The sequence below is a fragment of the Sciurus carolinensis genome, chromosome 10 (genome assembly GCF_902686445.1).
Source record: "Sciurus carolinensis chromosome 10, mSciCar1.2, whole genome shotgun sequence".
Classification (NCBI taxonomy): domain Eukaryota; kingdom Metazoa; phylum Chordata; class Mammalia; order Rodentia; family Sciuridae; genus Sciurus; species Sciurus carolinensis.
In genome coordinates this window covers 82,629,349-82,646,630 of record NC_062222.1, presented here as the reverse complement: position 1 = coordinate 82,646,630, position 17,282 = coordinate 82,629,349, and the positions used below count along the sequence as shown (strand labels likewise).

General features: G+C 40.1%; 1 protein-coding gene across 1 annotated transcript in view; it reads right to left on the bottom strand.

The window, feature by feature from the left end:
- The window catches only part of Adamts3 (ADAM metallopeptidase with thrombospondin type 1 motif 3), a 270,571-nt gene extending 254,346 nt beyond the window's left edge, over window positions 1–16,225 (bottom strand). Inside the window, exons 1-2 of the mRNA XM_047566569.1 lie at window positions 15,702–16,225; window positions 14,388–14,415 (exon numbers count right to left, since the gene is read on the bottom strand). Of these exons, the coding sequence (XP_047422525.1) occupies window positions 14,388–14,415; window positions 15,702–15,770 (97 nt within the window). The 5' untranslated portion in view covers window positions 15,771–16,225. The remainder of the gene's footprint in view (window positions 1–14,387; window positions 14,416–15,701) is intronic.
- Between the last annotated feature and the right edge of the window lie 1,057 nt (window positions 16,226–17,282).

Below are 17,282 nucleotides of genomic sequence, written 5' to 3'. Positions count from 1 at the left end.
AGGGAATTCACTCAAAAAAAAGTCTAGACAATATACTGATGCCTAGATTAAGTGACTGGAGAATGATAAAATTTAGGAAGACTACAGGAAGGCTCCTCCACACCCAAGAGGATACAGAGCCTCATGCTTACAGCACACCATACATCCTAGACTCTCTGGGACAGCTCCATTTCCCACTGTCAGACAATATGTTCTGAATTTTTATTTGAAATAAAGATGGTATATTTCTACAAATAGTTTTCTTCCCTGATGCTACATAATAAGCCATTCCTAAAATGTACACATAAGAAACATTTCTGAAATTAAACTTTGAATCAGTTATTTTCCTGTTGGGAATTAAGGGGATCAGGTAAAAGATGCAGTCAGCAACTCTGACCACCAACTCCTAGGTGGCAGTTCAGGAACTGACAGAGAACTGCCCACTTGCCTGCCATTTACTGACACAACAGGACTGGGTTCTGTGCTTGTGCTTGAGAATATACCATCTCTAACACAACCATCACAGCAGTAGGTGTTACCTCCTCCTACTCTTCAGATGAGAAAGCGGACCTAGAAGGCCAGATGCACAGCAAGTAAGGGGCCTAAGGAAAACCTCAGTTCTGATCATTTCAACTCTGCAGACACATTCCCAAGCTCTCATTCCCTTCAGAATAGATGAAACATCTTGTTATCAATTCCTAATTTAAGATCTGACCTATAAAGGAAAACTACCACAAGAATGGTGATGTTTTACCTACCTACAGTCTCTAGTGTGGCTTGAATAACTTCTGTCAAAGGCTTTTAAAGGCAAAAATGGGGGCACTGGATAGAAACTATCAAAAACATTTTAATCTCAGATTACAATCACATAGGAGAATCAAATCATATGCAATGTTATCTTGCATTGAGAAATTAAGCATTTTATAGACCCAACTACTTACACAAAACAGTACAGTGTATGGCTAAGGAGGGAACTTCAGCGTGTCAGAAAGCAACGAGCTGAATCAACTCATCACTTTGACCAAGTTCTTTATTTTCTCTTAGGCTGTTTCCTCAGTTAACTGTTGGTCAGTAAAAGTTTCAACTTCATAGGTTTGGCAAGAGGTTTGAATGAGATTATACAGAGGATTCAATCAATATTAGCTACTGCCAATTTAAACATAAGTTAGCTACTCATTACAACAATGCCATGTTCAATGTTAAGGTTAGAAACTACACAACTGTCAACTGTGATGCTTGAGAGGCCAAAGCAAGAGGTAGGGAAAGTTTTCTGTAGGCAGGAAGTTCCACAAACAGAGGGATGGAGCCACTGTAAAACCCTATTTTTGGTCATTCATTTCTCAAGTTTCACTCAGATGCAGTGATTTCTCCATAACCCACTGGTAGCTGAGCACATATAGTCAGTCCATTTCCATCCTGGTTGTATGGATGAACTGCTGGTCCTTTTACCTGAGAGCAAACCCTCTGTTAGCATATGACATTCCAGCCCCTCCTGCCTTTTCAAGAACTATTACACTAATGTCCTCTCTCTTCATTTCTTAAAGTTTCTCCACATTACTAGATTATCCCCTCTCCCCCCAAAATAAATAAGCTTTCATCATATTTCCCATCTTTAACAACAATAAAAACAAAACTTATGGATGCCACATTCCTCTCACTAGTGTGAATGTGTCCCCCAAAGTTCATATGTTAGAAACTTAATCCCCAAGGCAACAGAGCTGAGAGAGAGGCCACTACCAGTTGGTTAGGTCATGAGGTGTCAGACCTCAGGCATGGATTAGTGCTGTTGTCACAGGAGTGAGCGAGTTATCACAGGAGTGGGTTCCCACTTTCCCTGTCTCTCTCCTCAACACATGCTCTCTTGCCCTTGCATCTTCTGCCATGGGATGATGCAAGAAGGCCTCACCAGACATGGGCCCCTCAATCTTGGACTCCCAGTCCCCCAAATAGCAATAAATAAATCTCAATTCCTTATGAGTTACCCAGTCTCAGGGATTCCACTATAAAAACACATAAAGGACTAAGACACCCACCTAGCTTATTCCTCATTCCTTCATTTCCCTTGAAAGCGAAACACTTCAGAAGATTGGCTGTATTAGATCACTCCATTCACTCTTTCCATTTTTGCTCTTTCTTAAATCCATTCCAATTGAGCTCTTGTACGGTCACTGGTAACCACATGTTGTTTAAGCCAACAGTCAAGATTTAGTCTCTTTATTTGCCCTATGAGCAGCATCTGACCTAGTTTATTTCTCCTTCCATCTTGGAATATTTTATTTATCTATCTTCTAGGACATTATTCTCTTCTGTTTCTCCCATTCTCTCTGTCTGGTCTCCCCTTTCTCATTCTCCCTTCCTTGAGTCCTTTTCTTTCCATGGCCTGTAAACACTAAAGGGCAGCAGGACCTGGTCTGTGGATGCCTCTTCTGTATTTATCCCCTCTGGCTTGGTGAGCTCACCCTATCTTGTGACTTTGAATACCTTCATGATTGCACATCTCTAGCCCAGAGTTCACCTGTCAGTTATTCTCTTGCAGAACCAAGATATTTGGCAGGCATTTCAACTTAACATTCCCAAAGTTAGACTCCCAAGTTCCTTATCCACATCTGTTCTTCCTTTCCCATGTCAGTAAATGGCAACACCATTTACTCAAACCCAAAACCTGACCAACCACACTCAGCTCTTCGTATACCACAAACCTAGCCTTTAATCAAATTCTATTGATTTCTACCTCCAAAATATATCCAGACTCTGACCACTCCTCACCACCTCGCTAGATACCCATCTAGTCCAAACCACCATCATCTCAGTTTTGAATGCACGTCTTAACTGTACTTGCTTTGACTCTGCCCTTTTTGTAGGTTATCCTCAAAACAGACCCAGGGCAATTGAAGTGTCAGAAATTGCCACTCTTCTCCCCAAACCCATCCCACTAGAGTCCAATGGCTCAAAAGATCCCAAAACCTGAAGTTGAAATTCTCACTTCTCAAGGTTTTGTACCTGTTGTTTCCTCTGCCTGTCTACATTACTTCCAAATAGCAGCATGGCTCATGCCCTCAGTTCTTTCAGGTCTTTATTTAAATGTGACCCTCTTATTGAGGTGTCCCTAACCACCAGTAACCATCTCTATCCTCTTTCCACGTTTTTCCTTTATCTACAAATCTTGTCACCATCTGACATCCTATAAATATTACTCATGTTTGTGTACTGTTTCTTTATATGAATTAGCATAGAAACTTCAAGAGGACAGGAAATTTATCTGTTCTCATTATAGATCCTCACTACCTAAAACAGAACCTAGAGTCACTCAATAAATATTTGAATGAAGAAATTAATGAATGAATGAGTCAAGCCTGAAGGAGTGTCTAAAATTAGCACATCTCTTCCTTTCCCTAAATAGTAATCTTGCCAGCAAGTCATCAATGACAGTAAATTGCCTAAGTTTTTTGTCATGTACTTCTCAAGCCAGAATTTTGCTTGCAAAACTTGGGTATATTTCTCTCAGTTCCTGAGAGAAAATCAAACATTTCATAGCACTGAACTATCATACAACCTAAACTATCATGAACCAAAAATTGAAATAATCATTCAAGGAGACCTCCTAGAAGGAAATGTAGAACCCCTCATTCTTAGGAGTAGGCAGCAGGAAATTAGCCCCTACTCTCCAACTCCGGAGGATATAGACAGGTCAAAAATTAAAAAGAGGGGCTGGGGAGATAGCTCAGTTTGTAGAGTGCTTGCCTTGCAAGCACAAGGCCCTGGGTTCGATCCCCAGCACCACAAAAAAAAAAAAAAAAAAAAAATTAAAAAGACCTTGAAAAATCATCTAATCCTTGTCTCTTTGTCCAACTCAATCATCTCAAGTAGATGCAATTATTCTGTCTTAAGTTAGAAGTGGAGTGTCATTAGCCTGCTCCTGTTCCTTGTGAGGAAAGGATTTTTCTGAGGACTCCAGACCTCTCTGCCCTTTACCTCACACTTTGCTGATGAAGAAGAGTGATTTATATGATTGCAAAGTCTATAAAACCTAGGAGGTCTTCAAAGTACAGGTGTTCCCTCTCCATCCATATTCCTGGGCATGAACCTGACAAGAAGTACATATTCTCTTCTGCTTTGCCAGGGACAGTCCAGTCTGTCTCAATGGGGCCAGCAACACACCAGGTAGGTACACAAGTACCACTTGCCTGTTAAAGTGAGTTCATTGGGCTCCATGCCTGCTCTTTTGTAAGATATTTTATGTTTATCTACATTTTTAGTTTTTCTATTTCTCAATGTGTTCAGAACCTAGGCAGGCAAAAGGAAGATGTTTTTATTCAGAATTTCTCAGAAACTTGAACTACCCCTTAGAAAGTATTGTCTTGTCCCCTCTGGCAGTCTAATTACAAGAAAAGTATTTTTTTGTCAGGGAATTCTCTCATACCTTAATTTCCCATTCTTGAGTTTAACTAAATGCCTTCTTTCTCCTGGAGCTGGGTAAAATAATCACACTTCTGTGAATGTGCACATGTATGTATGCAACATGGACATGTACATAAATCTGTACAGATATATGTAGTTAGTACACATAAACTACATCATAGGATTTAAGGAGTCAGTGTCTCTGCTTCCACATACAGACTGAACATCCTTAACCCAAAAACCTGAGATCCAAAATGCTCCAAAACTTTTGGACCTTTTTGAGTACCAGCATGATACCACCAAGTGGAAAATGTTACACCTGACCTCACGTGATGAGTCACAGTCAAAATGCAGGTACACTAAAAATAGTGTATAAAATTGCCTTCAGGTTATGTGCATGAGATGTATATGAAATATAAATGAAGTTCATGGTTCTTCTTGGGTCTCATCCTCAAGATATCTCATTATTTATATACAAGTACTCCCAGATGCCCAAAACTCTGAAATCCAGGACATTTCTGGTCTGTAGCATTTCAGACAAGGAAAACTCAACCTAAACTTCAAGACCTTGGCCTTTCTGTCCTAACATCAACCATGGTACACTTTCCTAATGGTTTAAAAACTTCAGCCATTTCTGAGGGTTTCTGAACCCTCTACATGTGTCTGTGTTTTAGCATGATAAGTTCTCAATAAGTTAAAAGAAAAAAAAATAATAAATTGCTTCAAACCATAACCTGAACAGGTTGGTTTTCTGTTGAAAATAACATGCCTCACTCTCTCATGATCCTTGACAAATCTGAAGCTTCCTGAATTTTCACATGAATATACAGGGAATCCTCCTGACTTCACTATTTGTTCATAATGTGGACATTTTCCCAAAGCAAGCAAGGCAGTGTCTTAATTTCAGCTTCTCTCTTTGATGATATCACTCCAGTTCCACTGCTTTTTTTCCTTAGAAATTTCCCTCAATTGCTTTTAAGTTCTCACCCTGTCCCATAGAAAAGCTATAAACTCTCCACACAGAATCTCTCACTACTAAATATTGGTGGTTGAGTATTAAAAGTCTGAAGTCAGAAAGCACTTTGAATTCTGGCTCCAGTCTAAGGAGCTCTTCCAAACAGATTATGAAAAATAAGGTTCAGAAAGGTTATCTGTAAAATAAGGGTAACAAAGGGATAGAACAAAGTGAGATATAAGAAGAACCTGCACCATCCTTTTTCAACATGAAAAAGGAGCTATTATCATCATCTTCACCATCATCATTTCTAACTAGGGATACTGAAGAAGGAAGTCAGATTCAGATTCCTTCCACCTCACAGAAACCCTGAGGTCTCTCTCCCCAGGACTCTCATCCGAGCCTGATATTTCTGTGATGGTTAGAAGGATCTTAAATCCCAGGACAACAGGGGACCTACTATTCAGGTCAGGTTAGCTGAAGCAATGTACCCCATGACCCCACTAGAGAACTGGGATTGTGTCCCAAGAACTGGCTGATCACTTTACTACAGAGAGGCAGTTCACACAGGCAATTTCCTATATCAGGTATAAACTTTAGTATGCAGTAATCTGGCCTCAAGAATGAAATCAAATCAGCATTTTCAAGATCAGCTAAAGAAGTGGCTCCAACAACAACATTTCCAAATCCTGAGCCAGGGGTAAGGGAATGACTTTCATCAGAAATGACAAGAGCCAGCTGCTCCAGGAAAGATGCAAGGGGGGTGAAGAGTGGACATTAAAGAGGACACCAAATGCTGAAGGGCTTAGCAAGGCTGTAAACACTTATGGGGAAGGGAACACATCTTCTCTCAAAAGCAATTAAAAATTAATTGTGGCACATGTTGAAATTCTGAACACAGCCAAATCCTTTCTTCCTCACTTCATCCCCCCTAGGCGCTTATCATCACAAAGCAGAAACACTCTTTGGCATGTCTTTTCTTTCAACTGCACATCTATTTTCATAGTCCAAGATTTTTCATGAAGCTATTTGAGAAAAGGAAAGGTAGCGAGAGTTTTTCTTTTCTTTTATTACTATTCATTATTAAGAAAAAACAAATAGCTGTGAACTCAAAAATTCTTCTCATTTTTTAAATCTGGCTATTTAATAAATATTTGTTGCAATTGCACAATGTTTATGTTTAAGAAAGCCATTTAGGAAAGAACAGCACGCATTCTTCAGTGTTCCAGAACATGAAATCAGGTAAGAGAAGAAAGATCTCTCAAGAAAAGAAAAAGCATGCTTTGAAGAAAAACATCAGAGTATTTTGTTAGCTACACAGTGAAATGAACAAATGATCAATAACAGGGTAACAAGAGGAGACTAGACTTATTTTTTTAAATGAGGCCCAAATACTAAAATTTTAACATTTTAATCTTATTTTTAAAAGAAGTACTTGAACTGTTTATATTTGTCATCATCAAATTTCATGGCTTATATTGGGCATTCTATAGACTAATATTTCTCTTACCTCTTATAATTTTTTGAGGGATAGTACTTTTAAAGATTAATCTAGATTTTAAGACCATGAAAATTAGCATTTGCGCCCAGAGGCAAAGGCAAGGGAAAATAAGAACGTGGAAAGCATTCTTCAAGATTTTCGTTGAAACTCTGTGATCATTATATTTTCTTAAATCTAAAATAGTCTGGCTCATGGTCTGACAAAGGGAAATGGGGACAGTCTTTTATGTCAGTATATTCGTTTTCTACTGTTGCTATAACAAATAACCACAAATTCAGTGACTTAACACTGACTAGAGATCCAAAGTCTGGGGTAGGTTGCCCTGGGCTAAAATCAAGGTGTCAGCAGGATGCTTGGCTTCTGCAAACTCTAGGAGAGACTCTGGCTGTTTCCTTGCCTTTTTCAGTTTCTACAGGCCTCAGGTACTGCCTGGTTTAGGATTCCCTTTCTCCATCTTCAGCAACATCAAAGTCTTCTTTGCAGTCTCTCTAGCTCTCTTGTGCCTCCATCTATCACTTATAAAGACTACCACCCAGCTAATCTAGGATAATCTCTCTACTTGAAGGTCATTTTATTAATAACCTTAATTCCACCTATAACTTAACCCCTCCTTGCCATGTAACAGAGCATATTCACAGGTTCCAAGGATTCAGACACAGGTAGCTTGTAGGGCCTGATTCTGCCTACCACAGCTACCTAGCTACATCCAGTGTGCTGGAGTGCCCTCACAGCAGGAATACTTACTATACATGCATGGCCCCTGGTATCCATCCCTCCTCTTTCTTTAACTGAGTCCCTGTTTTTCTCCAGGACAGTCACCCTACACTCCACTCGTAGTCCTGTAAGTCAGGTCTTTCTGAGCCTGTCCAGGCCTGTCAGAGCACTGTATCCCCTGACCACGGCGAATAGTTCAAGGATATGCTTGGCTCAAGTCAAGGACCCAATAAAACCCTACCAGGAAATTTACTGGAGCTGTCAAAGGGTTTCTGCCTAGAGAAGTGAAAAGTAGATGGCCTAGAAATGCTGATGACAGTCCTTGCCAACACTTGGGGGAACAATAATCTAATCCTGACAGAAAAATAAAGCCAGCACAGAGGGGGAAAAAAAATGAGAAAGACAAAGGAAAGGAAAAGAGAAAGGGGAGGGGGGAGGGGAGGAGAGTTCTGACCTTATAATTTGAATCTAGATCCAGCTATACCTGACTTTGATTATCTTATTGTTTTTTCCCAACCTGTGTCAACTGAGTTCCTGGCCTTTTTATGCAAAAGAAGTTTCAACAAATAAAGGAATTTTTTCTCTCAATAAAATGGAAAGAAGGGAATTACAATTAAGAAGGTGAAAAGAAGTGAAAAAGAACTATGCCAAGTATACTTGAGTGTCCCTAACCTAGAAACCTACCATCTGATATATTCTGAAACCCAAAATATTTTCAGAGTCTCAGATTTTCCAGTCTTTCATATTTTGGATTTTCAAATTAGGGATGCTCATCTGGTAACACCTATGCAAACAGTTCAAAATCCAAAGCCACTCTGCAAATGGAAACACTTCCAGTCCCAAGCATTTTGGATAAGGAATATTCAACCTGTATACACCAAATATAGTTGGTGTGGAACATTTTTGTACTATTCCTAAGTCATGCTCTCCCTCTAACTGCTTTATTCCAGTGAATTAAGCAAAACTACATGGAGATATCAACATGAAGATAATACATGAAAACAGAACTCTCAAAGAGCTGTCCCATGACAAGTTAAATGGATGGACAGTTCATAAGTGCATGGCATAGAATATTAAGTTTCTTGACAATTCATGGTGGCTACAGGACCTATCTAAAATACAGGAATTAGAAAAAAGTACCTCTCACTAAGTAAAAGTGCATTAAAAAAAAAAAAAAAAAAGGAGAAGCACAAGTCTAACATGTACTGATAATAACAGCTTTTATTCTAGCTTACTTACCATGGGCCAGCATTTTATGAGTTTCACATAAGTATCACAACTCTATGAAGGAGTAGCATTATGCCTGTTACATGTAAGAAATTGACAGAGGTGTAAGGTCATTAGGCAGAAAATGGAGTAGTCAAGATTTTAAAGAACACAGTCCACAGTTCCTTCTTCTGATCACTGGGTAGAGACAATGAATATTAATAAGTGTTCTTCTGAGTATACAGATTAGAATTTAGATTTAGGAATGGACTTCACATGTAAAGAAAACTCTAATTCAGAAGGATAATTATTTCATTCTTTTTTGTTTTTATGCATATATATTTAAATATGAAGAAAAATTGTAAGAAATATAATTTGATACCTATGACTAGTGTTCGACAATTCATATATGTAATCCTACTTTCTCTTCTACACATTTCTTAAAAACTATTTTGGTTTCATCATATTACAAGAGCAAGATATACTATTTCATGCTGCTCACAATTTGTTCTGAAATCCATAAAGACTCATCACGCTGAATTTGTGGGAATCATTTTTATAAACAAGAAATGTACATTTTACCACAAAAGCTCTCCTAGGGATTTATAGTTAGTCAGCAAAGTCATGCAAACTGACTTGGAATATTAGGATGGATCAATTGGATGTGGGGACAGAGGTTTCTTATACTAAGAAACTTCCCACACTTTGTTATCTGTTTTAAGGAATATATAATTCTCAAATTCTATTCTCTGAGGGACATAAAGCTTCTCATAATACTAATAAAATTATAAAAACAGTGGTATATATAATTGTTCACATTTATTAGGTACCTGAGAAACAGAAAAAATGTTGAACTGGTTTCATCTCTTCAGATTATAAATGTAAATATTCAAAAAATTATATTCAAATATGAAGAACAAAGCCAAAATTAACTTTAAATTACAATTCTAAAAATCAACACATTCTTATATTGCTAGAAGGAGTTTAGGTCATACAACTTTTTCAAAAGCCATTTGTCAAAATATATGTGTTAATTTGTTTTACTCAGTAATCAACCAAAGGGCTCTCTAGGCATTTGCAATGCAGACAATGACCTACATACAATGCAATGTGGCAACATTCACTATATGGAAAAATTGATACCATTAGAAAAATTATTACATAAATTACAGTTTGTTAACATGATGGGATTAAGCTGATATATACAAGGAGTTGGTAATGATATGGAAAAATTACTCTAAAATATAAAACAAAGACAGGCATATAAAAAACAATCTGTATATTGAAAGAAGACCAAATAGGAATATGCAGTTTGTATTATAATTGCAGTCTGCAATTTGCAAGTATTATAATAGCAGTTTGCAATTTGGAGTGATTGACTTGAGTAGCTAAAACTATAAATTTTACAAAAGGATTCCATTAAAAACCTTTCCCACACACCTCTTTTTTTTTTTTTTAAGTATTGCTGTTGGCAAATCAGACAGACAGATTTTAATCTTAGCTTATCTTATTTTCCCTAATGCCAGCAAGTGGGCAAATGATCCCATGTAGACCACAGGAAAAACTGAGCAGGCATCCCAAAACTACCATAGAATTCTATTCAATCTGCCAAATGCTTACTAAACAAAACAGAAAGGCAAACAAAAACTCATAGTCTGAGTTCCCTGTGCTTTATGGGGTGAAAAGTGGAGTCACAAGTAGCCTTGATAACACTGAATAATTAATTCTATAGTCATTGTCATCATCTTCTTTTTCTTGGAGACTAATTAAACTTGGAGAAAGGCACAGAACAGGAGCATTTAAGGGAATTCAGATCATGGGCAAATCCCAATGATAATACCCTGCTTGCTACATCTAGTCATTGAAGAACAAATATATGAGGACACAGGAGATACAAATACTATTTTATATACTGGGGGTACAGCAATTAACAAACCACAGTCTTTGCTCTCAAAGGTCTACACTAGTAACAATGCTTGCTTCATACCAACAATGAGGTTAGTGACTCACACTAAACCTTGAAATCTAGATACATATCTGAAAATGATGAAAAATTATTTGTCAGTAAACTAGATATCTGAGAGGACAAAAATGAACAATGTTTGATTTTTTTGTGTACGAACAAAATGTAATCTAGTCTGCAACTGGGGAACAGAAAGAGGGCAAAGATAAACATGACCCAGTTCCAAGAGGAGATGGGAAGAGAAGACAGCTTAATACTAAAGCCTTAGGATGATTTTTCCTCAAATAATACACAGGCAATCTCAAAGTGATGGTTTATGAAACAAAAGGATTCAAAGAATTCTTTTTTCATATTTTCCAACTTCTACAGAACTATGATTATTTCTGAAGACATATGTGTCACAGAACAAGCCTCCTAACCCAAATAGGCCAACCAGTCAGTTGCCCACAATTACCCTCGGCATCCTACCAAGGCCATTTGCTGAGTCAGAGATGAAAGAGATCCCTGATATGCCACAGAATATGCTAATGATCTCCTGAAACATATTTACACATATATACACAAACACATTCGTACACAAAAGCATTCAGACATACTCAAATAGTGATGTATGTAGGGGTGTGAGTTGGTAGGTGGTAGGTGCATGGTTCCTCCCTTGTTGATAAAGAGGCCCAGAACTAGGTCAAGGTTCAAAACCTATTTACCCATTTTCTCTAGGATGAATCATACTTCCCCACCATAGCTGGAGGGTATATTTTCACTGGTTAAGAAAGAAGGAAAGAAGCAATATGCCCTTGAGACACTACATAAGTGGTCTAGCTATCTATATGCCAACCTGCCCCTTCCCCAGAACAAATTACCTTCTCCAACCTAAATGAAATCCTTCCTACTCTAGAGCGATAAGGCATATCATATACATTTTAAAACACTGGCTTCCTAAGCCAGACACTACAGGCTACATGCTGTGTGATCCTATTCATAAAAAACAACAAAAATAATGGCCCAATTAATCTACCCTATTAGAAGTCAGGAGCATGGTTACCTTTCAGGAGGAGATCATATCAGGAAGGCAGCAGGAGAGGTTGCACAGGGGTGCTAGTAATGTTCTGCTTATTGATCCAGTGCTGATTACTTGGGAGTATTCACTTTGTGAAGAATCAGTAAGTTCTGCATGTATATGTACTCTCCGGCATATATGTTAAATTTTAATAGGCATAATTTTTTTAAAATTTCACTTCCTAACAATTTGTAAGAGATAAATTATGTTTATCTCTTCCTGAGAAATTAAATTATTCAGGAACTATTCAGAGCTATGAAATTTCTCTAGTCAATCTGTAAGGCAATAAATACTAATAAATAAAATCTCCAAACCATATTGATCATTCCTAATATATTACTGATTCAACAGTACCACCAGACAGTTTTATAAAACCACCTTTTAGATCAGTTATTGGGGAAAAAAATTGTATAGTTAGTAGTGAAGTTTACCAAACCTTAATAGTGCCTTTACAAATGTGGACAGGAATTCATTACTGTACATAAGATTTTCTTAAATATAATATTTTTAAAACCCTCTGGAAGATTACAAAAATGACTATGACCTGAAGTCAATGATAGTTAGCTACCCTTTTGCTATCTCAAGATCTATTTTTTTCTTTAATTTTCATTTTCATTAAACTTGAGCATGATAAATAAAAATGACACTAATAAAAGAGAATCTCCTCAAACAGGAATATGGCAACAGGTAAATCTCCAGCAACAGAATCTAAGAGTACCTGGGTACTCCTTCCAGACTGCTGACTTATCACCCACTGGCTGAAATCAGGCACACCTGTACTATTTTTGTTCCTGCAAGAAAAGGGGCTGAAGTAATTTATATTAACAAAAGGAGTGGACCAAAGTCCAGTCCAGGGCCTCTTACACAAGAACATCCTAATTCTATCTGAAATAAATTAATCAGAGCAATATATTTTATTTTGTGAAGACTCCTTTGGTGGAATGGGTAATCTTACAACATCTTTTTAACTTACATATTGCAAAGATAGATGGTTTAATCAACCATTTAAGTAATTAAAAATAAGCTTTCTTTTCCCTAGCTCTTTGGAGATTAGTTTTAAAATGTTACATAGATGGCTGAATGTTATCAAATGGCTCTTCATAGACACTATAGACTTGAGTGCACCCCCAGTCACTCTCCTCCCCCCTGTTCTGCTCTTGCCATTGAAGTTTAAGAGGGTAAGAGATCTCACAAGATTAAGAACTGAGTAGGAAGGAGCATTTTGACACATGCTGATTTACAGCATGCTACACATATGCTTTTTTAAAATTTACAATGGTGCAAAAAATGTATCCTGTAGAAACCATACCTGGATTTGAATTTGATCTTTTCCCTAGCTAGTAACAGGTGGTATGTTTGCTGTTTTGAAGAAAATCCACACAATCACAGGGTAAACAATCAATATTTGTCAGCACACTGTATGGCTAAGCTAAACACCTAAGCAGGTTAGGTGTTCAAATACATTTTTTACTTACAATATTTTCAACTGCCAATGGGTTTATCAGGATGTAACCTATACACAACTCTGGGCCAGGACCTTGGGTTCTCTCTATCAGTTAACCAACACAGACCTCTACTGTTGTACTACAGCGGGTAGTTGTGCAACTCTGGAGCTTCGTTTTCCTCCTCTCTAAAATAGGCACACCAGAATCCCTCTCATTGTGACTATGAGGTGTCATAATACACATGAAGCAATTAATGCTATGCCTGGCATTGAGTAAATAGTCAATGACTTATAACTGTTTTTGCAGCAGCAGTAATAAAAACTTTTCTCCTAAAAGATGGCTTCACAATATTATTTGAAAAATACAGAATTTACAGACACTAATACTCAGCCAAAAAGAAAAATTATCTTTTAAAGTAATTCAAATAAAATGTGTATAAAAAGACCTTGAATGTAGCCTGGCTTCTTGCCAGATGACTTTCAGTCTGCATTTAGAACAAATGTATTATTATAAATAGCTTCAGAAAAGACCATGGACTTTGGAATGATCTGTTACAAACCTGTTACACTCTCTGAACCTCAGTCTCCTCATTCATTAAATGGAAATAATAACCCCATAGCACTTATTACTGAGGTTTTAGATATTATTTGTAAAACACCTATCAGTATCTCGCATAAAGACAAGTATTTTCAAGCTGATGGAATAAGTCATCAAAGGGTTTACCCAGAGCAGGAAAAATTTCCATCCTCTGAACTTAATTTTTCCTTTCTTTGTAGCATTCTTTACAATTCATCTTCTGTTCTCCTCCTAATACTACAGAAGTTGATTTTTTTTTTTTTTTTTTTTTTTTTTTTTTTTACTTTACTCATCTCCATATCTTCATTCAGCCTCTCCATCATCCTCCAAGTACATACCAGTGGCTTGTACAAAGACAGTAATAAATTGATGCTTGGAAGTCCAACAGCTAGGAGAATTCTGACACCACTATAATTTAGCCTGAAGAAAGTAGGACCTTCCTCCAGGAAGAGGAAGAGAACAAAAATGTTCCTGGACTACAAATTGTTTTTTTAACCACCAATGGGAAAAAATTCAGAAACAATATTTTGCTCAGTTTACTTCATTCCCTACTTTCAACTAAGATAAGAGTGACATCTGAGAACAAGGCTTACCTATTTGCACCATTTCTTCATTACCAGCCTGGAAAGGAGGGGGGAAAGTAAGAAAAAGAAACAGTTACTGGGTTTCATCTTATCACCTCCTGCGTTTTATTTCTACCACTAATGCTTTTCAGGAGCGAGCTAATCAGGAGACCTAGAGACTGGGATTTGTGCCTAAAGGCTGCACCTCCTTTCGTAGAAGGTTCTTGTGACAAGAGCATGAGCCAATTCAATAACAATTTGGGGAAGGGAGTTGTTTGCCAGCTTTAATTTTAATTTAACATTTACAAAGCCAGCAAAAATAAATACTGACACTCAATAGTCTCTTGAAAACTCCTGCACTGGGTCGGGATTAGAAAAGAAAGTTTCTGAATTTAAACAGGCGAAAAGAAGCCAAAAGGGGGGCCTGATTCATCAGTATCAACTAGAGATTTCCCTTCTTTTACCCTATGGTCTGACCAGGCAGACCAAAGAAGCTACAAAAACTGACAGAGAAATTCTGCACTCAGAAGTCCCATCGGCCCTGTGCTGATATGATTTACTACAAACCGCTCCACAGGCGGAGCCTCCTCAAGGGCTCTTCTGAGAGCATCGGGCTTCACCTTGAGTCTCCAAAGGGTGGGGGCAGGGCCGAAGAGAAACAGAGCTGCACTCAATTTAGCTTTAAAAAGAGGAGGAGTTGTGCAGAGGGGGAGGGGAGAGGGCGGCAGGCGCCTCCAGCCTTTGCCCAGGAAAACGCAGGGCAGGAAGCGTCTCCAGCCCCCCTCCCCAACTGTCAAACTCTAGCCCGGCCGCGGTCCTCCCAGGACACGTGTCTACTGGATCGCTCCCTGTCCGGCCCAAGGACTTCCTGAAACCCCCGCCTCCGGCTGCCCGAAAAAGCCGTGAGTCAGGAGAGAAAGCCCCGCGAACCCGACTCCAGCAGCAGCAGTAACCGAGGCACTGGGATCCTGGACCCAGCGTCCAGAAATTCATTCAAGCGCCCAGACCGCCCTCCGGAAAGGGGAAACCCAGATGGCCCGGCAAGGATGCGAACTGGCTGCATTTTGTCGCTAGTAATTGTTACGAATGCCGCAGAGTGGTGAAGCCCTAGGTGTGACAAGCCCGAGCTCTTGGAGTAGGAGTCAGAACCTCCAGTGCAATTCATCCCCCCAACCCCAAAAGCCCCTCACACAGTGCCCAGCCCTCCAAACACCGTTCCTGAATGCAAAAGATAACAGGGAAGGGTGGAAGGAGGAGGAGGAAAGAGAGGAGGGGAGAAAGGGGAGGAACTTTTTCGGGAAAAGGTTGGGTTTGAGTTTTTTATTGTTATTATTTTCCACTTACTTGTCCATCAGCTGAAGTCCTAACCTCTACCAGAGCGGCTGCTATCAACCAAAGTGACAGGAGAACCATCACGAGTCGAGTTCACTTTTCAACTACTGGGCAAAGCAGCTGCCCAGAGCAAACCCCCCCAAAATAAGTTCCTTAAAAAAAAAGAAAAAAAGAAAAGAAAAGAAAAAGAAAGAAGAAAGAAAAACGCAAAATAAAAAAAAGAAAGGTCTTCTGTGCTTTGCTTCAATGAAAATGAAATTTGAGCTCTGAGACTGGCCCCCTCCGCTCTGCAGTTCTTTCCACTTCACCTTCTCACCCCGTCCTCCCAAACGGAGTGTGCAGGAGCGAGAAGGTGCTGTGAGCCGGGCACGGGCTGCCCGGGAGAGGGGGAAGGGACGAGGGGCTTCCAACTATCTCTGCCCAAAGCGGCTTTTTCCAGGCTTTTCGAGCACCATTGATCCCTAAGGTCACCGCCGAGAACGCTTGGGTCCCCTGGAGCACAGCAGCAAGGGGAAGTGTTAGCAAGAGAGACGAGCGAGCGGGAGCGGGAGAAAGAGGCAGGGAGAGGGCGACTCCGCCGCACACGCAGAGTGGGGGCGGGAGGAGCGAAGGGAGGAGGAGGCAGGCGCAGGAGGAGGGAGGAGTGGGCCGCTCGCCGGCTCCTGTTGCTCGCAGAGCGGCCGTCTGCTCGCTGCTGGCGACCCGCGGGGCGCTAATAAGGCGGCCGGAGCCCCCCGGGCGGCCCCTCCCGCCGGAGCGCCCACGTCACGCGGGGCCCTCGCCCCCTGTGCAGGGTCAGGGCTGCAAACCGCGCCGGGCTTCTGTAGCCCGGGATCGACCCCGCATCCCGGGAGCCTCTCCTTCCACCGAGATGGGTGAGGAGAGGGGAGGGTCCAGGGGCGCCACCGGTCCCGACTGGCGGGACGCGCGTTAATTATAGGAAGGGGGAGGGTCCAAGGGCCAGTCTGGGGCTGTAGGAAATTCACCTCCTCCAACTTCCACAGTTCTGGCAGCCAGGGAAAAGTCTCCCCCGAGAGAAGCCCTGGAACCTCCAGTTTTAAGGACGCGATGATTTTCCCTCCAGACACCAGTCGCCTCCCACGGTTGGCGGGGGACGGGGGTTGCCCTCTCCTTTAAGCTCTTGTTTATGCTTTTTTAGTTTATATTAGTTTAAAAAAAAAATACCGTGCCGCTTTCTTGACTCAACCGGATGCTTCCGTTTATCACTGGAGTACACAGGCCTCAGGGTCTCTGGCTCACACCAAGATTAAGTTATCAAATGATTGCTGCTCACAGTGGCTTGGAACTTCCTGGGAAGGGATGACACCAACCTGCAAGTTTGAAGAACCCCAGCCCAGGACCACCTCCCATCGGATAGAAGCCTCTCAGCGCTTACAGGGCGCTGAAAGAAAAAGCAATCCTTGACTCCAGCTTCCAGTGACAGGGATGGCACTCGCCTCCCCGGATCAGACCAGGAGAGGGAAGTGATTGATTCACACACAGTTATAATCTTCAAGGTTTTACCTTGAAAAAGTCTTGAGGAAACCTGCCTAAAATCAAACGCGCAAAAGCTGATGTTTGTGTTGCTTTGAG